The sequence below is a fragment of the Capsicum annuum genome, chromosome 7 (assembly GCF_002878395.1).
Source record: "Capsicum annuum cultivar UCD-10X-F1 chromosome 7, UCD10Xv1.1, whole genome shotgun sequence".
NCBI classification, from domain to species: Eukaryota; Viridiplantae; Streptophyta; class Magnoliopsida; order Solanales; family Solanaceae; genus Capsicum; species Capsicum annuum.
The window spans coordinates 220,649,320-220,666,059 of NC_061117.1; the positions used below are offsets into that span (position 1 = coordinate 220,649,320).

Sequence of the window (16,740 nt, forward strand, 5' to 3'; positions counted from 1 at the left end):
TATATATATATATATATATATATGTATGTATATATGCGTGTGTGTGTGCATATATATATATCACCCAACCTTATAAGAATTCGATAGCTAAAATCAGGAAAACCGACATTGTACATATTTTCTTTTTTCCGTATAAGTTCAGTGTTTGTAGAGAAGACAGAAGCCGAATAAAGGCATAGGTTAAAAATGTAGATCATCCATACAGGATCATGCTTCTACTATTTTTGTTGGCGACCATCCATAGATAGTGTCTTAAATTGCTTAAACTAGAGCCCAAATTTTGAGGTGCTTGTATTAATTACCAATTGATAAATCTCCAAACACCAAAGACTAACGATTATTAGAAACGAGTCCAAAACCTAAAGGGCAACTTTTTTCATCCAAAATTCAGAAGAGGCAAGCAAAAATGGAAAAATTCCAAATGAGACAAAGCAAGGGAAGGTTCACGCCTTGCAACCATTTAACGACGTCACGCTCTAATATTTCACGTCTTACCCTTCAAGGACTCTGTCACGCTCCCCGCTTGCAAGGCGAAACCAGTGCCACGTCTTACCCTTAAAGCTGCTGACTGCTGACATAACTTGGCTTGAGGGGAATAAAAATTCCCCTAGGGAAGGAGGAGTGTGTAGGAGCTGCAAGGGAGGGGATAAAATCTGTTTTCTACGTTGATGGGACTTGCCTTGACTTGTAAGTCGAGCACCCATACTCTCCTTGTAAGGCTTTTCTTCGTTCCCGACTAAGCTTCTCTAATTTACTCCATGTACGACCAAGTGTAAAAGGGAATTTAAGAGAGGGAGTTGGTAGGCTGAATTTAAGAGAGGCTTTGAACGAGAGTTGGTTGGTAGGTTTAAGAGAGGCTTTGAATGAGAGTTGGTAGGCAACTGTGGGAATCTTGATAAGGCGGGAACAGTCCCACGCCTTATAAAGTATAAGAACTGTTCCGTCTTTTTAAAAAAAAAAATCCATGTTTTATTCCTTTTTGTTCAGTCTTTCAATTTTTTTGTTCACAGTTCTCTCTTTTCAGCTTCAGTTCTCTGTATTGCAATTCTCTCTTGCAAGTCTATTTCAAGTCTATCTTCACCACCAACATGGGTTGTGGTGTAGTGGTGGGACTACTCCACCCTTAACCAGAGGGCTCGTTCGAGCCCTGGGAATGGAGAAAATCCTGTTGGGAGCGCCACCCCCAGAATGGGCCTGCAGTGCGCGAACCAGATTAGTCGGGCTTCCAATGCGGGTACCGGACACCGGGTGGGAAACAAAAAAAAAGGTCTATCTTCACCAAAAATCTTGCACTTTTAGGTATATTTCATCTTTCAATTTTATGAGCAATATTGAGTTTATTTAGTTAAATTTTAGCAGGAGAAATTATAGTAGGTAAATCATTGTTGATGAGTACATTAAAAATTATGTTATTGAAAATATTTGTCACGCTTTTGTTTTATGTTTATATGATGAAGATAGTATTGACCTAATCACGTCTTTTCTGTAATTTTTTAGCTTTACAACATAAAATTATAATTGAGATAATTTGTTCAAGAAACACCTATCAAAACTAATTGTTGGTTTTTAAAAGAGAAGAAATTGCAAGAAAAGAACAAAAATACTAGAGGAATGAACAAGAAGGAAAGTTTATGAACTGAAGTTGAAAGATCGATGCATTTTCACTGCAGTCTGAGAATATAATTTATAATAGAAACAATAACCTATAAACCTAAAAATAAGCAAAAAGATGTATTGAACATACTAAACTCCTAAAGTCTAGAAAATACTATTTATTCAAAATTCAAATAAAAATCAAGTCCTAATTAAAAGGACTAACTAGTTGACTAAATCTTAATAAAATTACTGCAGTAGAAACTTTGCAATTCTAAAGCAAATATTCAACACTAATTTTAATTTTCTTTGTGTATAAATATGGAATATCAACAGTTTGTCCATTCAAGACCATCAGAGTATGATCTTCTTACTACCAAATTAAGCATCAATCTGAGGCTGTTTGGAGAGGAACATTACAAGGAGAAAATGCAGGTTTGACAGTGTGGCGTGAGGACAATGATTTTTGGCAACATGTTATAAATCATCCATTTCATCCCCGTCTCCTAAATTGTTTTAGTCTTTGTGGATTTAGGAGAGTTATAGATGTTGGATACGTTCCTAATGATTATTCCCTTATTACTGCATTGATTGAAAGGTGGCGACCAAAAACGCATACATTTCACCTGAGAACGGGTGAAGCGACCATAACTTTACGTCACTTGCAGCTCTTACACACTCCTCCTTCCCTTGGGGAATGTTTCCCCTCAAACACATTGTGTGTCACATTGATTTCGCCTTGCAAGGCGTGACAATGCCCTCGGCTTGCCCTTAACATTTAAATGGCGTAGTTAAATGGATAAGGGCAAGGCGTGAACCTTCCCACACGTTGTCTCATTTGGAATTTTTTCATTTTGGCTTGCCTCTTCGGAATTTTGGATGAAAAAGGTTGTCTTTTAGTCTTCGGACTCTATTAGAAACCCATAGGGTCATACACAAACATTTTCCTTGTTAGTCTCTAAGACTGGCGTGACTCTAAGAATGTGTAAGTAAGTTGGTAACTTTATCAATGCATCTAAGGATATATAGGCACCTTTATTAGATAGTACCATCATGAACAAATTTTGAAGTGCTTTATCATTTGTGCAATGGCTCATTTCCAAATAAAGCAATAACATTGGAGAAAAGGTTATTTAAAACAGCAAATTACAGCTGTCAGCAAGTCATCCTAGGTTGTCCACACCACCTTTTCAGTTTATTCCCAATGTCACACTTTTGTATATAATACAGATAGGAAATGTCTTGCAGAGATTGGAGTTAAGAGTGGCTACGAACCGGAACCGGTTCCGACGGACCGATTTAACCGAAACCGGTACCGGCACAGCCTTACCGGAGTTTTTTGCCGGAACCGATACTACCGGAACCGGAATATCGGATTTTTTGGCTGTTCTGCACCGGTCCGTTGGTTACCGGTGTGGAACCGTGTCGGACCGGACTGGCAGCCGGATCTATACCGAAAAGACGAATTTCATGTCTTTTTTTAATTTAAATTATATAACATTTTTTAATATATCTTAAACTTAAAAAATATATCTTTTAAGTTTAAGTTAATATAATATTTTTAATAAGTTAAATTATATTTATATTAAGTTTAAAAAAAAAAAAATCAGACATTAATTCCGGCGCCGGCGCCGTACCGTATCCGGTAAACCGGAACTGGAACTACTGGAATAAAGTCACGGTCCGCACCGGTACGGGATTCCGGACCATTGGGTACCGGTATACCGATTGCAACCGGTACCGGAACTGGCGTAACTGGGCCGGAACAAAAAATTCTAGTTCCGTTGCCACCCTTAATTGGAGTGGGATGGCTTATCAGGCTTCTTGGTGCTATTACAAGAAGTGGTAAGATACCCGACAAGTGAGGAAGAGTATAGTAATTCCAATATTTGTGGACAACTGAGATTTTAAGGTAGTGCGGCATTCAACTTATGACCCATACAATGAAACTTTAGGAAAAAAGCAATAGACTTGGGGACACTACAAGAGTAACCGAGAAGCAGAGTCTAGAATATGACTGGTAGATCTGTAACGTAGGCTACATTCTTTGGTAAGAAGACGGATAGAGAATTATTGCAAGATGAAAACAATTTATATGTGGTGTTAATTGCCCTAGATAAAGCATATGGTAGAGCACCAACAAATCCTTTGGTGGGTATTCGATAAGAAAGAAATTCATATTCAATATATTGATGTTATAAAGGCTATGTAGGAAAGTTTCACTAATGTGAGAATGGCAGGAGATACAATGACGTTTTCATAACCATGAGTGCACACTAGGGATCAGCATTGAGCTCGTACTTGGTTATCTTAATTATGGATGAGCTAATTAACACAAACCAAAATTGAGGTCCTATGGTGTTACTATCTATTGAAGATATTGTGCTAATTGCCGGAACCTGGGTCAGCCAGAAGCTTGAACTGTGGAGAAGAACTCTGAAGAGTAAATGTTCTAGTATGACTAAATATGTGCACAAGAAGTTTAATCAACATAAGAGTAATGCTGAGGTGAGATTAAATGGGATTATAATGCCTAAATGCAAAAAGCTCATATATCTATGCTCGATTTTCAAAAAAAATGGTATGATAGATGAAGATGCTACACACACAAACAAAAAAAAAAAAAAAAAAGATGGTTGAAATGAAGAGTGAAGGAATTAAAAACGAGGTAGACATAAAATCACATAGAAGGATGTTGAATATCTACAATCTCCGGCAACCATCCATCCTCAAAGTAAAATAGGGCAAAACAGAAGGAAAAGATCTATAAAGGTGATATAAATTAGTTAGGAACATGCCATAGGTTACGTTTTCTAGAAGTCTTTTAGTCATGTTGGAGATATATATCCCAGTAGGAAAATGTAGCGTTTACTTATCGGGTGATAGTTGTAGATAACGATAATAATATTTTTATGTCGGTTCTCTATTTTTTGGCATATGGCTTGTTATGCGGGAGTTTTTCCCATATTACTAAAAAATTTTACCTAAAACATAGAGAACTTCTATAACTTTTTATCATTTTATTGTTATTTTTATATGATATTGGTGAACTTAGATGGAGCAACACAATCAGTGAAGATCCATAACTTACGATCAAGGTATAGTTGTTGTATACTGAAAGCCCTGGTTGTTCAAAAGCGCCAATCCCTTTTGTACCAACTTCTATTCTACTTAAAAGAACAGAACTCCAACTCTTTTCTTTGCATGGGCAGAGGAACACTTACAGGCATATGGAAAGTATGAAGATAGTCAAGCACAAAAAGGAAACAAAGACGTTGAAAGAGAGAGGAAAACCAAGGGACTTGGCAGCACAAAAAGTGTAACCTACCTCAGCAGGACTCTTCTTCAAACACAAGGACACGATTTCTTTGAGAGGACGAGAGAAGTGTTCATCTAGCTGCAAAGTAACAGAAAAGACAGTAAACACTACATCTTAAAGAACAAATGAGTATCACGAAATTCTAATTTTTCAGTTTTTTTAAGAAAATAGAGTATCACGAAATAAGAACACACTCGTAAATCATAAGTTGATAAACAAAATAATCAGAAAATCTAAAACATTGAACTGGAAAAAGTATAACCTGGGGAGGATTTTCTCGAGGTATGATAAAAAGTACTCTCATGGGGTGAAGATCAGCAAGTGGGGGTTCCCCTTTGGCCATCTCAATTGCAGTTATACCAAGTGACCAAATATCAGCCTGTAAAGAAGAAAAGACTCTTAGTAGTTAGCTCAAACCTTAAAGCAAGAGTATACAAAGAAAAACTAAACCAGGAATTTCAACACAAATCATTTCAATCAGCAATAGAAAGGATTAAGATTAAGAGATACACAAGGAAGAACCGGGAAAAGGAAGAAAGGAACAATTAGATGAAGGGATATAGACTCAATATATTTCTGCAGTTCCGGAGATACCTTCTCATTGTATCCGTCTGAGTTCTGAATTACTTCAGGTGCCATCCAGAACGGTGTTCCTACAAATGTCTGCAAATATTAATTACATTAGCATAACTTGACCTACTTTATCTTACTTCTAATCGACAGTATCCAATGCAACTTCCAGCAAAAATATTGCATGCAACCCAAAGACCTCTATAACCCCACTCAACAAAGAAATGATACTGCAATCAGCAACGTGAATGAGCAAAAAAAATATGCAACCCAAAAACCTCTATAACCACTCAACAAAGAAATGATACTGCAATAAGCAACGTGAATGAGCGAAAAACATATAGTAACAAAAAATTGAACTCCGCAAGTACAGAACATTGCACCTTTCTCCTAGAGATCGTCCTTGTCAGCTGTGCCGAAACGCCAAAATCTGCTACCTGCGGAAGAGCAGATCAGAAAACAAGAAACACATTGACATGATAGTAGCCACGTTGTTACCTTCCTCTCAGATATAATTAGAAACATAGTAAAGGATCGTGTTATTATACCTTCACATCACCATTTTCAGTCAGCAAGATATTAGCCGCTGCAAAAACATCGATAGACCTATGTCATTTCCACAATAAAAAACGGGGTAGTGGGCCTATAACTTAAAAATAAGTTGTTAGCAAGTAAGGTAAGAAGCAAGTAACAAAGTGAGACAACTTCCAAGGAATTATATAACTTACGAAAATAGATCGTAACTGCTGCAGTTTAATACCAAGAAGCATCTAATTCCAAAATGTGGTAACCTCACGGCAAGAACTATTATCAAGTTTGACCCACCCATTGTTTCAAAATCTAAAGCTCCGGCCAACATTTTAAGTAGCAAATAAAACTGAAGATAAAAGGTCCACGAAATGGATCCTATCAATATTTCACATTTTCTATGACTATCTCTGCTTCCATTACAAATGGCCCATGGACAATACCAATGTAAATATCTCCAGGCTATCAATATTTAGCTATAAAAGAAAACAATGAACCTTTGATATCGCGATGAATTTTTCCTTCTGAATGGAGGTATTCAATAGCATGAAGCAAATCACATAAAATGCAAGCAATAGACAATTCATCCAATGGCTGATTAGGTTGAATCTGCAGAAACAAAATCCTGGTAAGTATCCAGAGAAAAAGTTCACTGAATACATAATCGACATCTTGTTTCTGGTGGACCAATGTGTCTTTAATGAAACAAAACCAACACATTTATAATTTTTCCTTCATCAGCAAGAAAACTAAAAACATATAATACGTGGTCTGGAATGTAACATTGTGGCTGGAGGTGCGGAACACCAAAAGATATTTCAGCCTGTATAACAAAAAAGATAATTGCACTATAAATGATTAGGATTGGCGCAAGTTACTTCAATGTAGAATCTTTGGAGAGAGCGGAACATAATAGTGTTTGGACTTGGGAGTAATTGAACTTCCAGATTCAGAGTATTCTGCAAGCTTTTATCCATTTATGCAGCACTAACTATCTTTGCTCTTGTATATACAATTAAATGAACTTTAATGAACTTGGCCAAGAATCTTCTCATATCTGGATTCTCAGTACTCACGGTACATAAGCTCTTCCTCGTTGGAAAAGCAATTATTTATCTCCAAACCCCTCCAACCAAAAAAAGGTATGCACCACAGGCATAAGCTAAACAAAGCTGAGGGATTGACATGGGATTATGCTCCCTTTAGTTTTAGCAATTCAAACAGTAAAAGCAACACAACCCAGAGGAGCTATAAGTTAAATAACCAAAATAGCAGTTGCACTGGAGTATCATAGACTAAATCAACAAATTTTGCTACGCAAGGTTTTGAAGGTAAAGCTCTATGTTTGACACCATGGCCCAGCTAATCCCTAAAACAAGAAATGTTTACAGTTAGCAGGATGAAGCCAAAGCTTGGCAAGAGCTAGTGATAGCTAAGGGCCATAGAGTGAATAGAGAAGGGTGTTATACTACACTACAAAACATTCTCTTGAATTCAAATAATCATCGAGATAAGATTTCGAGATCGTTATTCTATCCCACAATTAAATAAGTTCCACACTTGAAATAAGTTCCACACTTGAACTTTCAATTGATTGTCAAGATACTTTAGGCGAGGCTATTATTCTATCCCTCAATTACATAAGTCCAAAATTTGATAACTGCTCCCACAAGTAAGTTCAACCCCACCAGTCGATGCAGGATTTTCCTCGAGCTCCAAAAATTACAATTTCCTTTATAAGCTTTACCATAGTGAAATAGATTTTCCTTCAATAAGTAGAATAAGATTCAAAATCTTCAAACGAATGTCAGATCAGGTCAGGAAATCTCCAATGCTAGTACATGCTGCCAGAAAGAGAGAGACCGTAGAACTATCTCTTTTTTATGGGATAAGAAATAGATAACCTTAAACTATCTCATATCATCGATTTCCTCTACCCAACACAAAAACTAGAGCCGCCCCTGTTGCATAATACATAGAGGAAAGTCAGAAAAACATATTACACAGATTTAACTTCAAGATTTTGGGACCGCATTTAAAATGCTTTGTACCGAAGTCACCTAAGTTGCAGTTACATATTATACTTACAGTTGTAAACATGATATCCAGTAGTAAACTCACAACCTCACAGTAAGTTATCCCACTATTTTATGATGAATATTCACTTCGTGTCCAGGATAATTGTTTAGTTAGGACAGAAAGGTTGGAACTATCATAGATATTGTCACTTACTAGATCAGCGACTGATCCACCAGCCATGTATTCCATTATTATCCATAGCTTAGTTTGGTGCAGGTATGACCCATAGTACTCTGTAATATAGGGCGATCGGCATTGTGATAAAACTGCAATTTCCTGAAAATAGTCACCCAATAAAACCCTGCTCACTTAATGTTCTAATATAATCACCAATCCATAACATAAGTCCATAAAAACGTGAACATACCTTTTGGATATCCTCAACTTCATCCTCTCTGAATGACAATGATAAAAAGACAATTTAGAATAAACTAAAACTGTAACCAAGTTATAACAAGGACAGAGAGTTAACAAAAGATATATAATGAAGCAATTTAATTGTATGAAACAACAGTTTCATGTTCTCTACCTAGCTTACACTGCTTTATGTAACTAGAACCAATTATAAACAATAGTGTTTCATTAAAGGTCACACCAAATGTTAAAAGTATTTTCACTGATGTCTCAGTCGTGATAAATCGGAAAATCTTGCAAGTTATAGCTCTCTTCAATTACCAAAAAGTTAAGTGTGCTTCAGCTACTGAAAAAATTGAGGGAATTCATGGATTTTCAGTACAATCTTTTAAACCTTTTACAGAGGCACAGTTCAAATACAAAGCAAATTAAATACCTTTACAGGTTTACCAGGTCAAAAAAATATAGGAAGAGAATTAAGAACATATAGGGACTAACTTTTTAGTTGGTCAGTCAATCTGCCATAACATCACATCTATTCAAGCTAGAATCAAGTAGATCAAGATTCTTGGAAACATCTTCCACAACAAATATATGAAAACGAAGCTTTAGACTCATTTTTCTCTTAAACTAGCTAGAGAAAAATTCGTAGAGGCCTGAAGATAATCATATAAGACCGGCAAGGAGTAAAATCATAAAACCGGCAAGGAGTAAAATCAGAAATCACTAGTTATAGTTTGCACTGATTGTGCCTACCATTGAATCAATATATATTTTCTCATACATACATACACATACAGACACAGACACACACATATATATATATATTTGATAACCGTGGTGTCCGGGCCAGCTTGTGCGCACCTCGACTGATTCCGCGGGATACCTACCACCTCCCACCAACAACAGGTACCAGGTAACACTGTCCACCAAGGCTAGAACAGATGGGAAGAAGTCACCTAGTGTTTGCCTCTATGGGGAATTGAACCTGAGAACTCATGATGTTCAACCCACCTTCATTGAACCATTAGGTCACACCCTTGGGTTCCTAAAAAATTTTAATATATATATATATATATATATATATATATTCTCCTGTATAGATTGTACTAAAATAATTTATTTTCCAACATACTTGGTGAAATTGACAAAAGATGATAGAGCTCATCGTTTACCAATGTATTTGGAAGTTCTGCCAAGGGAGTCTAGTCTCATTTCTATATCCTTGACTGACTATTCACACAATAGAGACATAACCTAAAAGTACATGAAAGAAGATGCATTGCCCAGACGATATACAAAATATGCAGAACAAGAGTAAAATACAACACTGCCGCTTCCATATAAGCTTTCATTGTACTCTACGGGAAATGAGAGTAATTGAACAGTAGCTCCTGTCAAACAATACATGGAGGACATAACTACAAACTCCAAGTAATCAAGGCCATATACTCACGATTCTTCTAGATCAATAACCTTGATTGCGACCTCTTTGTTTAGTTCCTTATCAAACCTGCAAATTAAGAAAAATCAACATGATGATATCTCAAGAGCACAAATGCAATGTCAAGCTGGTGAAAATACCAAAGAAAAACATAAAACCTTTCATGGCTAGAATAGCTAGTCAGGCATGGGTTCCTAGGATATTCAGAAGTGTTTATCGTTGTCGTCATACTATTGTATATCTCTTAAGAAAATTGGCAAATCCAAACTAGACATATGGCAGGCTATTACACTTATTCCTTGATTGCATACAAAGTGGCTTCTTTTGTATGGCCTTTGGCAAAGGAGGCAGTACTCACACAGGAGAACCTAATGAATTGAGGAATAATTTTATGTCTGAGGTGTTTCTTGTGTGGTGAAGAAGCAGAGACGGTAAACCATCTATTCCTACACTGCAAGATCACAGGACGGCTATGGAGATTGTTTTTAAACCTCAAAAGTACTTGATGGTGCATGCCTGGGAAGATCACAGAGGATCTATCAAGCTGGGAACAGGTTGGATTGCAGGCAAAAAACAGAAGCACATGGAGGATTGTTCCAGCTAGCATTTGGTGGACAATCTGGAAGGGAAGGAATTCCAGATGTTTTGTGAATGACGAGAGGAGTATGCAACAGATCAAGCTTAACTGCATCTTGATACTATTTTTTTGGTGTAATCAGATATGCTCAAATGATCCTGTTTCTATTGTTGATGGTTTAGACTCATTATAGACATAGGATAAAAGATTTTGGTAGTACTACTGTAAATATGGTTGTGCTTCAGCCTTTGTACTGACCTGATTTTAAAATATATACAAAGTTACCAGTTTCAAAAAAAAAGAATGTCATTCAAGTTCATCATCAAAATGAGTGGCATTCAAGTCCCACGAGCTGTTAGAGAGCATCTTACCAGAAATATAGAATTAAATTATATAGATGCACTGAAAAAACTTTATCAGCTTGTATAGCAATAAGCACAAATAAATGCCATTACCAGTGTCCACAGAGAGTAAACGTAAACGAGGTGCATTTAATCTGCATAGCACATCTAAAATCCATTTCCATAAATAAGGAGGTGGCAGCTTAACAGAACCCAAATCCCTGGCCTGGCAATTTAATAACGTGTATAATTAAGATACATAATTTACTGGCAGGATTATTCTTTTTCATCTCAGTTTTAACAACATGGTAGCGAAGAAGCAGACAAATATCGTTTAGTTACTGTGCCCACCCCATACTCTCCCCTCCCTTTGTTCTTAAATCAAAAATTAAAAATCACTCAGTATTACTTCTACATTGCTATTTGCAAAAAAATGAAGAAGAAAAAAAGAGTTGACTTGTTGGGCATTTCTTTCATTGACAGATTTACCAGATTTTCTACCGGCAGTAGGCTAAACGTCCCTCTTTTGGTTACAGAATTGAAAGCAGATCTTCAGGATCAATTTTTAATTTCTTTCTATTGATTAATTGAACTTAATTCCCTTTTAGGGGACAACGCTTAAGGCCAGAAATCCTAAATCATATACTTCTTCAGTTGAAGTGAACCAGTCTGACCGATCCGCATCCCCGCAATCCAGTAATGAAGATGTTACTGGAAAGAATTTTGCAAGAAATGCTACAAGAACTACAGCGACAAGGACGAAATAGTCCTGTCTATACTGAATTTATTAGCTATTTTATGAACAGGGGATTATTAGCTTGTCCATCTACTGGGTGGGATTACTCTGACATATTTAGAGCTACGCCCCTATTATCTTATCCTCGAGACTGGACTAAGGCATATCCCTTCTTTGATTAGGGTTTGGTTTGGGTTCAGCTTCTGTCGGTCAAAATATAATTTCTTCTGTCCGAAGAAATGCGTCATCAAAATAATGAGTCACCATTGATATCGACACATCTTAGAAGACTGGGGCCTTCTTTCCCGCAGTTTCTCTACTTGTAATTGCTAAATTGCCGGTATCTAGAATTCTGGTGTCACCAAGAAGACAAAATCCAGCTGTTACAAAAACAAAATAAGAAATTCGGTACTAGAATCCATATGTTATTTTCCCCCTATAAACTTCAAATTGCAATTCCTCCATATTACAATCAGCATATATAAAAATCCTTAATCTACTAATATATGTATCATCTATACCTAAAAAAAGGCTAAGAGTTTAACATACCAGTGTGAAAAAAAAGAATAAATTTCTGCAAAATCTTATAAGACAACACATCATAGTAGTTGCTCATAATAGTCATTCGAATGTGAGAAAGACTACCTGCAGTGTTGGACATACTCGTGCATGGACCCCTCACCCCTCCAAATTCTATGGCACATCTTTTACTTTTGAGCATCAAGATATTTGACACACTTCAACAGATAAAAATACTCATACACACCAGCAAACAATCTTAAAATTAACCATTCTGAAATATTTTCCTTCTCAAACCCACCTAGACCCAAAATTAGCCAAAGGGAGCAAGTGCCCAAAGAAGATGTGCTGAGAGAATGTCGTATGTGATAGTTTATCCATGTTCTAAGGCGAACTCTAAATGCAACGGTACATAGGTGAACAAAACAAAATGATTAAAGGTGCTAAAAGGGGATAAAGTATACCTAAATCACAAGTTGTTACAAAAACCTTACAATCTCTTAGAATTAATGCATATTTAGCAAAGAACAACGCATAATGAAAATAAAGGATTCATATACGCAATATCAACTAGTTATAATTAAGGTTTAGTTGTTATTATTAAATGTGCATTAAATTAAGTGTTTGCTGGAGTATCTGTTGTAACTGGACTTGATCATTTATCCAAGCATTTAAATAAACGGCACTTTTTTTCAATTCATCTCAAATGTGCACGTTAAGTCAATAATGGATGGATCAAATCGGACTAAGTAGAAATATGTATTATGTTAAAATCTATCTAATATTTGTTTGGGTCATTATTAAGCCAAATGTGTTGGGTAACAATTGGGTTGAAATGTCCTTGCCTTCCTTCTTTTTCGCTCTCTTTTTGCTGGAGAACTGACTTTTTTCTGTACTTCTAGTTTATAATACAGTTAACACGTCAAGAAACAATTTATTGCTTTATATTTGTCTAAAAGTTTCTAGATTATGCAGAATTATTGATTTAATTTGGCTACTTTATGAAAAGAGCTAAAAGAATTTTTTTTTAAAAAGGAAATAAATAACCAATGGCTTACATGAAAAGGAGGAAAACGTTTTTGGATAACAAACAATGGTTTTTCATATAAGAGCTTTGAGTGGCATGACCGATATCAAGAAAAACTTCTTATTTGGTGGAATGTATTCTTAGTTATGGCAGAATCAATAAGAAAGATATGCAATATTCTTAATGATTATTTTTATTTTCTTTCCTTCTTCTAATCAATTATGGATTGTAAACATATTTCATCCAGATATTTGGAACTTCCATGGCTTCTTCACGCCCGTTATTTTCCTTGAGCCGAGGGACTAACGGAAACAGCCTAGGGGTAAGGTCTGCGTACACTCTACCACTCCCCAGACCCCACTAGTGGATTATACTGGGTATGTTTGATTTGAATGATATTTTTTGGATTTAAGTTGTACATATTGGTATTGTAAAGAAAATTTTATTACCAGGTTACCTAGTTGGGACTGGCACATGACTATACATAGTAACTGTTACTCAGTACATTAAAAAGTGGAATGCAATTACCTATTAATTTACACTTAATTGTGTAAATACAATCAAGTATACAACTTATATCTATATTATTATATATTATCAAGTATATAACTTATATCGATATTATTCCTTCTCATTTCAGCCAAAATGTTTTAGATAGATTAATTTGAACTCAAATACTATGACTTGGTGACCAAAGTTTAAGAACGATACCTTGTAGGACAGTTTATTGGCCAATATGGACAGAAGTTGCTCTGGCACAAATCAGTCATAAAGAGACAGGTGGACTATCAATAAACCTATTTCCAAATACATGCCATCACCCAAGTGGGATGGAAGGCTTTAGTCCGATATGTAAATAACAGCATCTACAATGAATTAGTCCTAAATCATTACGCCTTCAAGAAAACACGTGTATAACATCCCAAAGGTTCATTCTTTGAGACAATGAGTGGTTAATGCTCTGTACGTGGACCTCAGCTCCCTTAAATTCAAAGTCTCCACGTGGAATTCGACTTGCGGATAAAGTCAAAATTCTTGATCCGTTTCTACTAAAAGGTATGATTAAGTTTTTATTAAAAGGTAAGTGTTTGGTAGCACAAAACACGACAGAATCGCGTGCCACGGACGTGGAAGACTCGTATAATTTACCCAAACTAATTTGAAACAAGTGTAACTAATTGATTGACAACGCCAAGAAACAAAAGCAAAATGGAAACACATTAACAAAATAAAACATTTTTCTCCTTACCCTTTATAGACGTCTCCAAATGAGCCTCTTCCAATGAGCTCCAGATCACTAAATCTGGATCCTGAAGCTTCAATAAGAGCAGCTGCATCAGCCATTCTTATATAAAATTTTCTTTTTCTTTCACAGTGCCAGCAGATGAAGTGAAACCAGTAAAAGACCACCACTCCACATCCCCTAGCTTGCACTTCTCATTCAACTCCTCTTCATAAGCGTCTAACAAATTCATAAAATGTAGCCACTAATCTCTGTCCGCACCAAAAATCAATCTGGAAAAAACATTAAGTACTTGAATTAACCAATAATAACACAAATTTTAACATTCACACCATCAACACACGTAAAAGAAGCAAACTTTAAGATTTGAAAAGCATAAAAAAACACAATAAACGACACTAAATCTAAAATGCAGGGAACTTAGGGATACAAACTATATATAAGGAGAATACTGACATTCCAGCAAATTCTAAATCAAATGTTTTTCCTTCATCCTCTCAGCAGATGAAGTGAAGGCAGTAAAAAACAACCACTCATATCCCCTAGCTTGCACTTCTCACTCAACTCCACTTCTTAAATATTTAACAAAGTTCATAAAATGTAGCCACTTAATCTCACTCAACGCACCAAAACCCATCATCAACAACAACATCAATTTGTTGTTGTACTCGAATTAACCAATAATTACACAAAATTGGTCATCCACACTATCAAACACATAAAATTACGCGAAAAGAAGCAAACTTAAAGACCTGAAAAGCATTAAAAAACGCAATAAACAACACCAAATCAAAAATGCAGGAAACTTAGGGATACAAAATATATATAAGGAGAATACTGACATTCCAGCAAATTCTAAATCGAATTTTTTCCTTCACACTCTCAGTAGATGAAGTAAAGCTACTACGCATCCCCTAGCTTGCACTTCTCATTCAACTCCTCTTCGTAAACATCTAACAAATTCATAAAACATAGTCACTTAAAATCTCACTCTCCGGACCAAAACCAATCTGGAAAAACATTAAGTACTTGAATTGACCAATAACAACACAAATTTTAACATCCACATTATTCAAACACATAAAATTATGCAAAAAGAAGCAAACTTTGAGATCTAAAAAGCATAAAAACGCAATAAATATATAAGGGGAGAATACTCGTTAGCTAAAGTGGAAGACGGTAATAATGACACTCCATCAAATTCGACTCCGCTTGACACTTCTCATACAACTCCACTTCATAAACATCTATCAAAATGCAGCCACTTAATCTCACTCTCCGCACAAAAAGTCGATCTTAAAAATCATTCAAGTACTTGAATTAACCAAAAATAACACAAATTACATAAAATACGCGGAATGAAGCAAAATTTGAGATCTGAAAAACATAAACAACACTGAATCCAAAATGCAGCAAACTTAGGAATACAAAATATATAACGACGTAACTCGTTAGGTAAAGTGGAAGACAGATAACAATGACAGTTCAGCAAATTCAGCAAATTCTAAATCGATAGCGAGATAACGCCAAACTAAACATTTGAAAAAAAAAAAAAAAAACGAAACTGCTAATCCAAGGAAGAAACAAACAACAATTATACAAAAAAAAAGAAATTAGTCGAGTTGCACGCAAGCTGACCTAAACAGCAAGATTATAAAAAAAAAAAAAGAAAAAAATTAGTACAAAAACTGTACGGATTTTTCCAATTTTACTATTCTCAACCGAATCTGACTAACCTTAATTTAAAAAATTATACGGAGAATTCATAGATCTCTTTATTGCTTAAATAGAAAATTGAAGTGTTTTGTTTTCTCTTTAATTTTTGGCTTTATGAGCGAGAAGAAGGAATATTGTTTGATTTTCTCTAATTCATTTATTGGGTGAAAAAAATGATTTTGGGGTTGGACCGGGTTTTTGTGAACCGATTTAGGGGTAAACCGGATGGATTGTTCTTATTCGTGATGAAGAGGACTAGGTGGAATCAGCTTATTTCACATTGGGAATTGAGATTTTGTTGCTTCTATGTTTTTTTTTTTTCCAGTTGGCTATGGTTTAAAAATAATAATAATAAAACAAAAAACATAAAAACTTTTTCCTGATTATGAGTAAAAGTGTATTTTATTTTATTAAAATAGAAATGATCCAGATAGATTTTTTTGTTTTTTAATTCTTTATTGTGAGCACCTGTGGAGTTGAAAATTTATCAAGAAACTTCAATATTTTAACAATCTGTAATGGGAGTGAGTATTATTAAGTTTGTAATTTGTATTATTGAACAATTTAACGTACTTTTATATTTATTCTGAATTATCATCTCAGTCACTGCTCCTAATTTTATCAAGTGAACACTTATTTTATTGAAAATCAATAGTTTAAACACTTTTAACTATTGAACAAATTTATGCGGCAT

At 35.4% G+C, this 16,740-nt stretch overlaps 1 protein-coding gene across 4 annotated transcripts; it reads right to left on the reverse strand.

The window, feature by feature from the left end:
• Positions 1-4,921: 4,921 nt before the first annotated feature.
• LOC107878643 (serine/threonine-protein kinase 3/4) lies at positions 4,922-16,394 on the reverse strand (the record flags this gene model as incomplete). 4 transcript variants are annotated; one of them, XM_047415586.1, is given in 12 exon segments in its annotated part: positions 4,922-4,990; positions 5,175-5,291; positions 5,507-5,575; positions 5,866-5,919; positions 6,031-6,068; positions 6,508-6,619; positions 8,243-8,365; positions 8,457-8,484; positions 9,900-9,956; positions 14,337-14,602; positions 15,173-15,283; positions 16,067-16,383. In XM_047415586.1, coding segments are annotated over 10 exon segments (762 nt in total), but the record flags the coding sequence as incomplete, so codon positions are not given.
• Between the last annotated feature and the right edge of the window lie 346 nt (positions 16,395-16,740).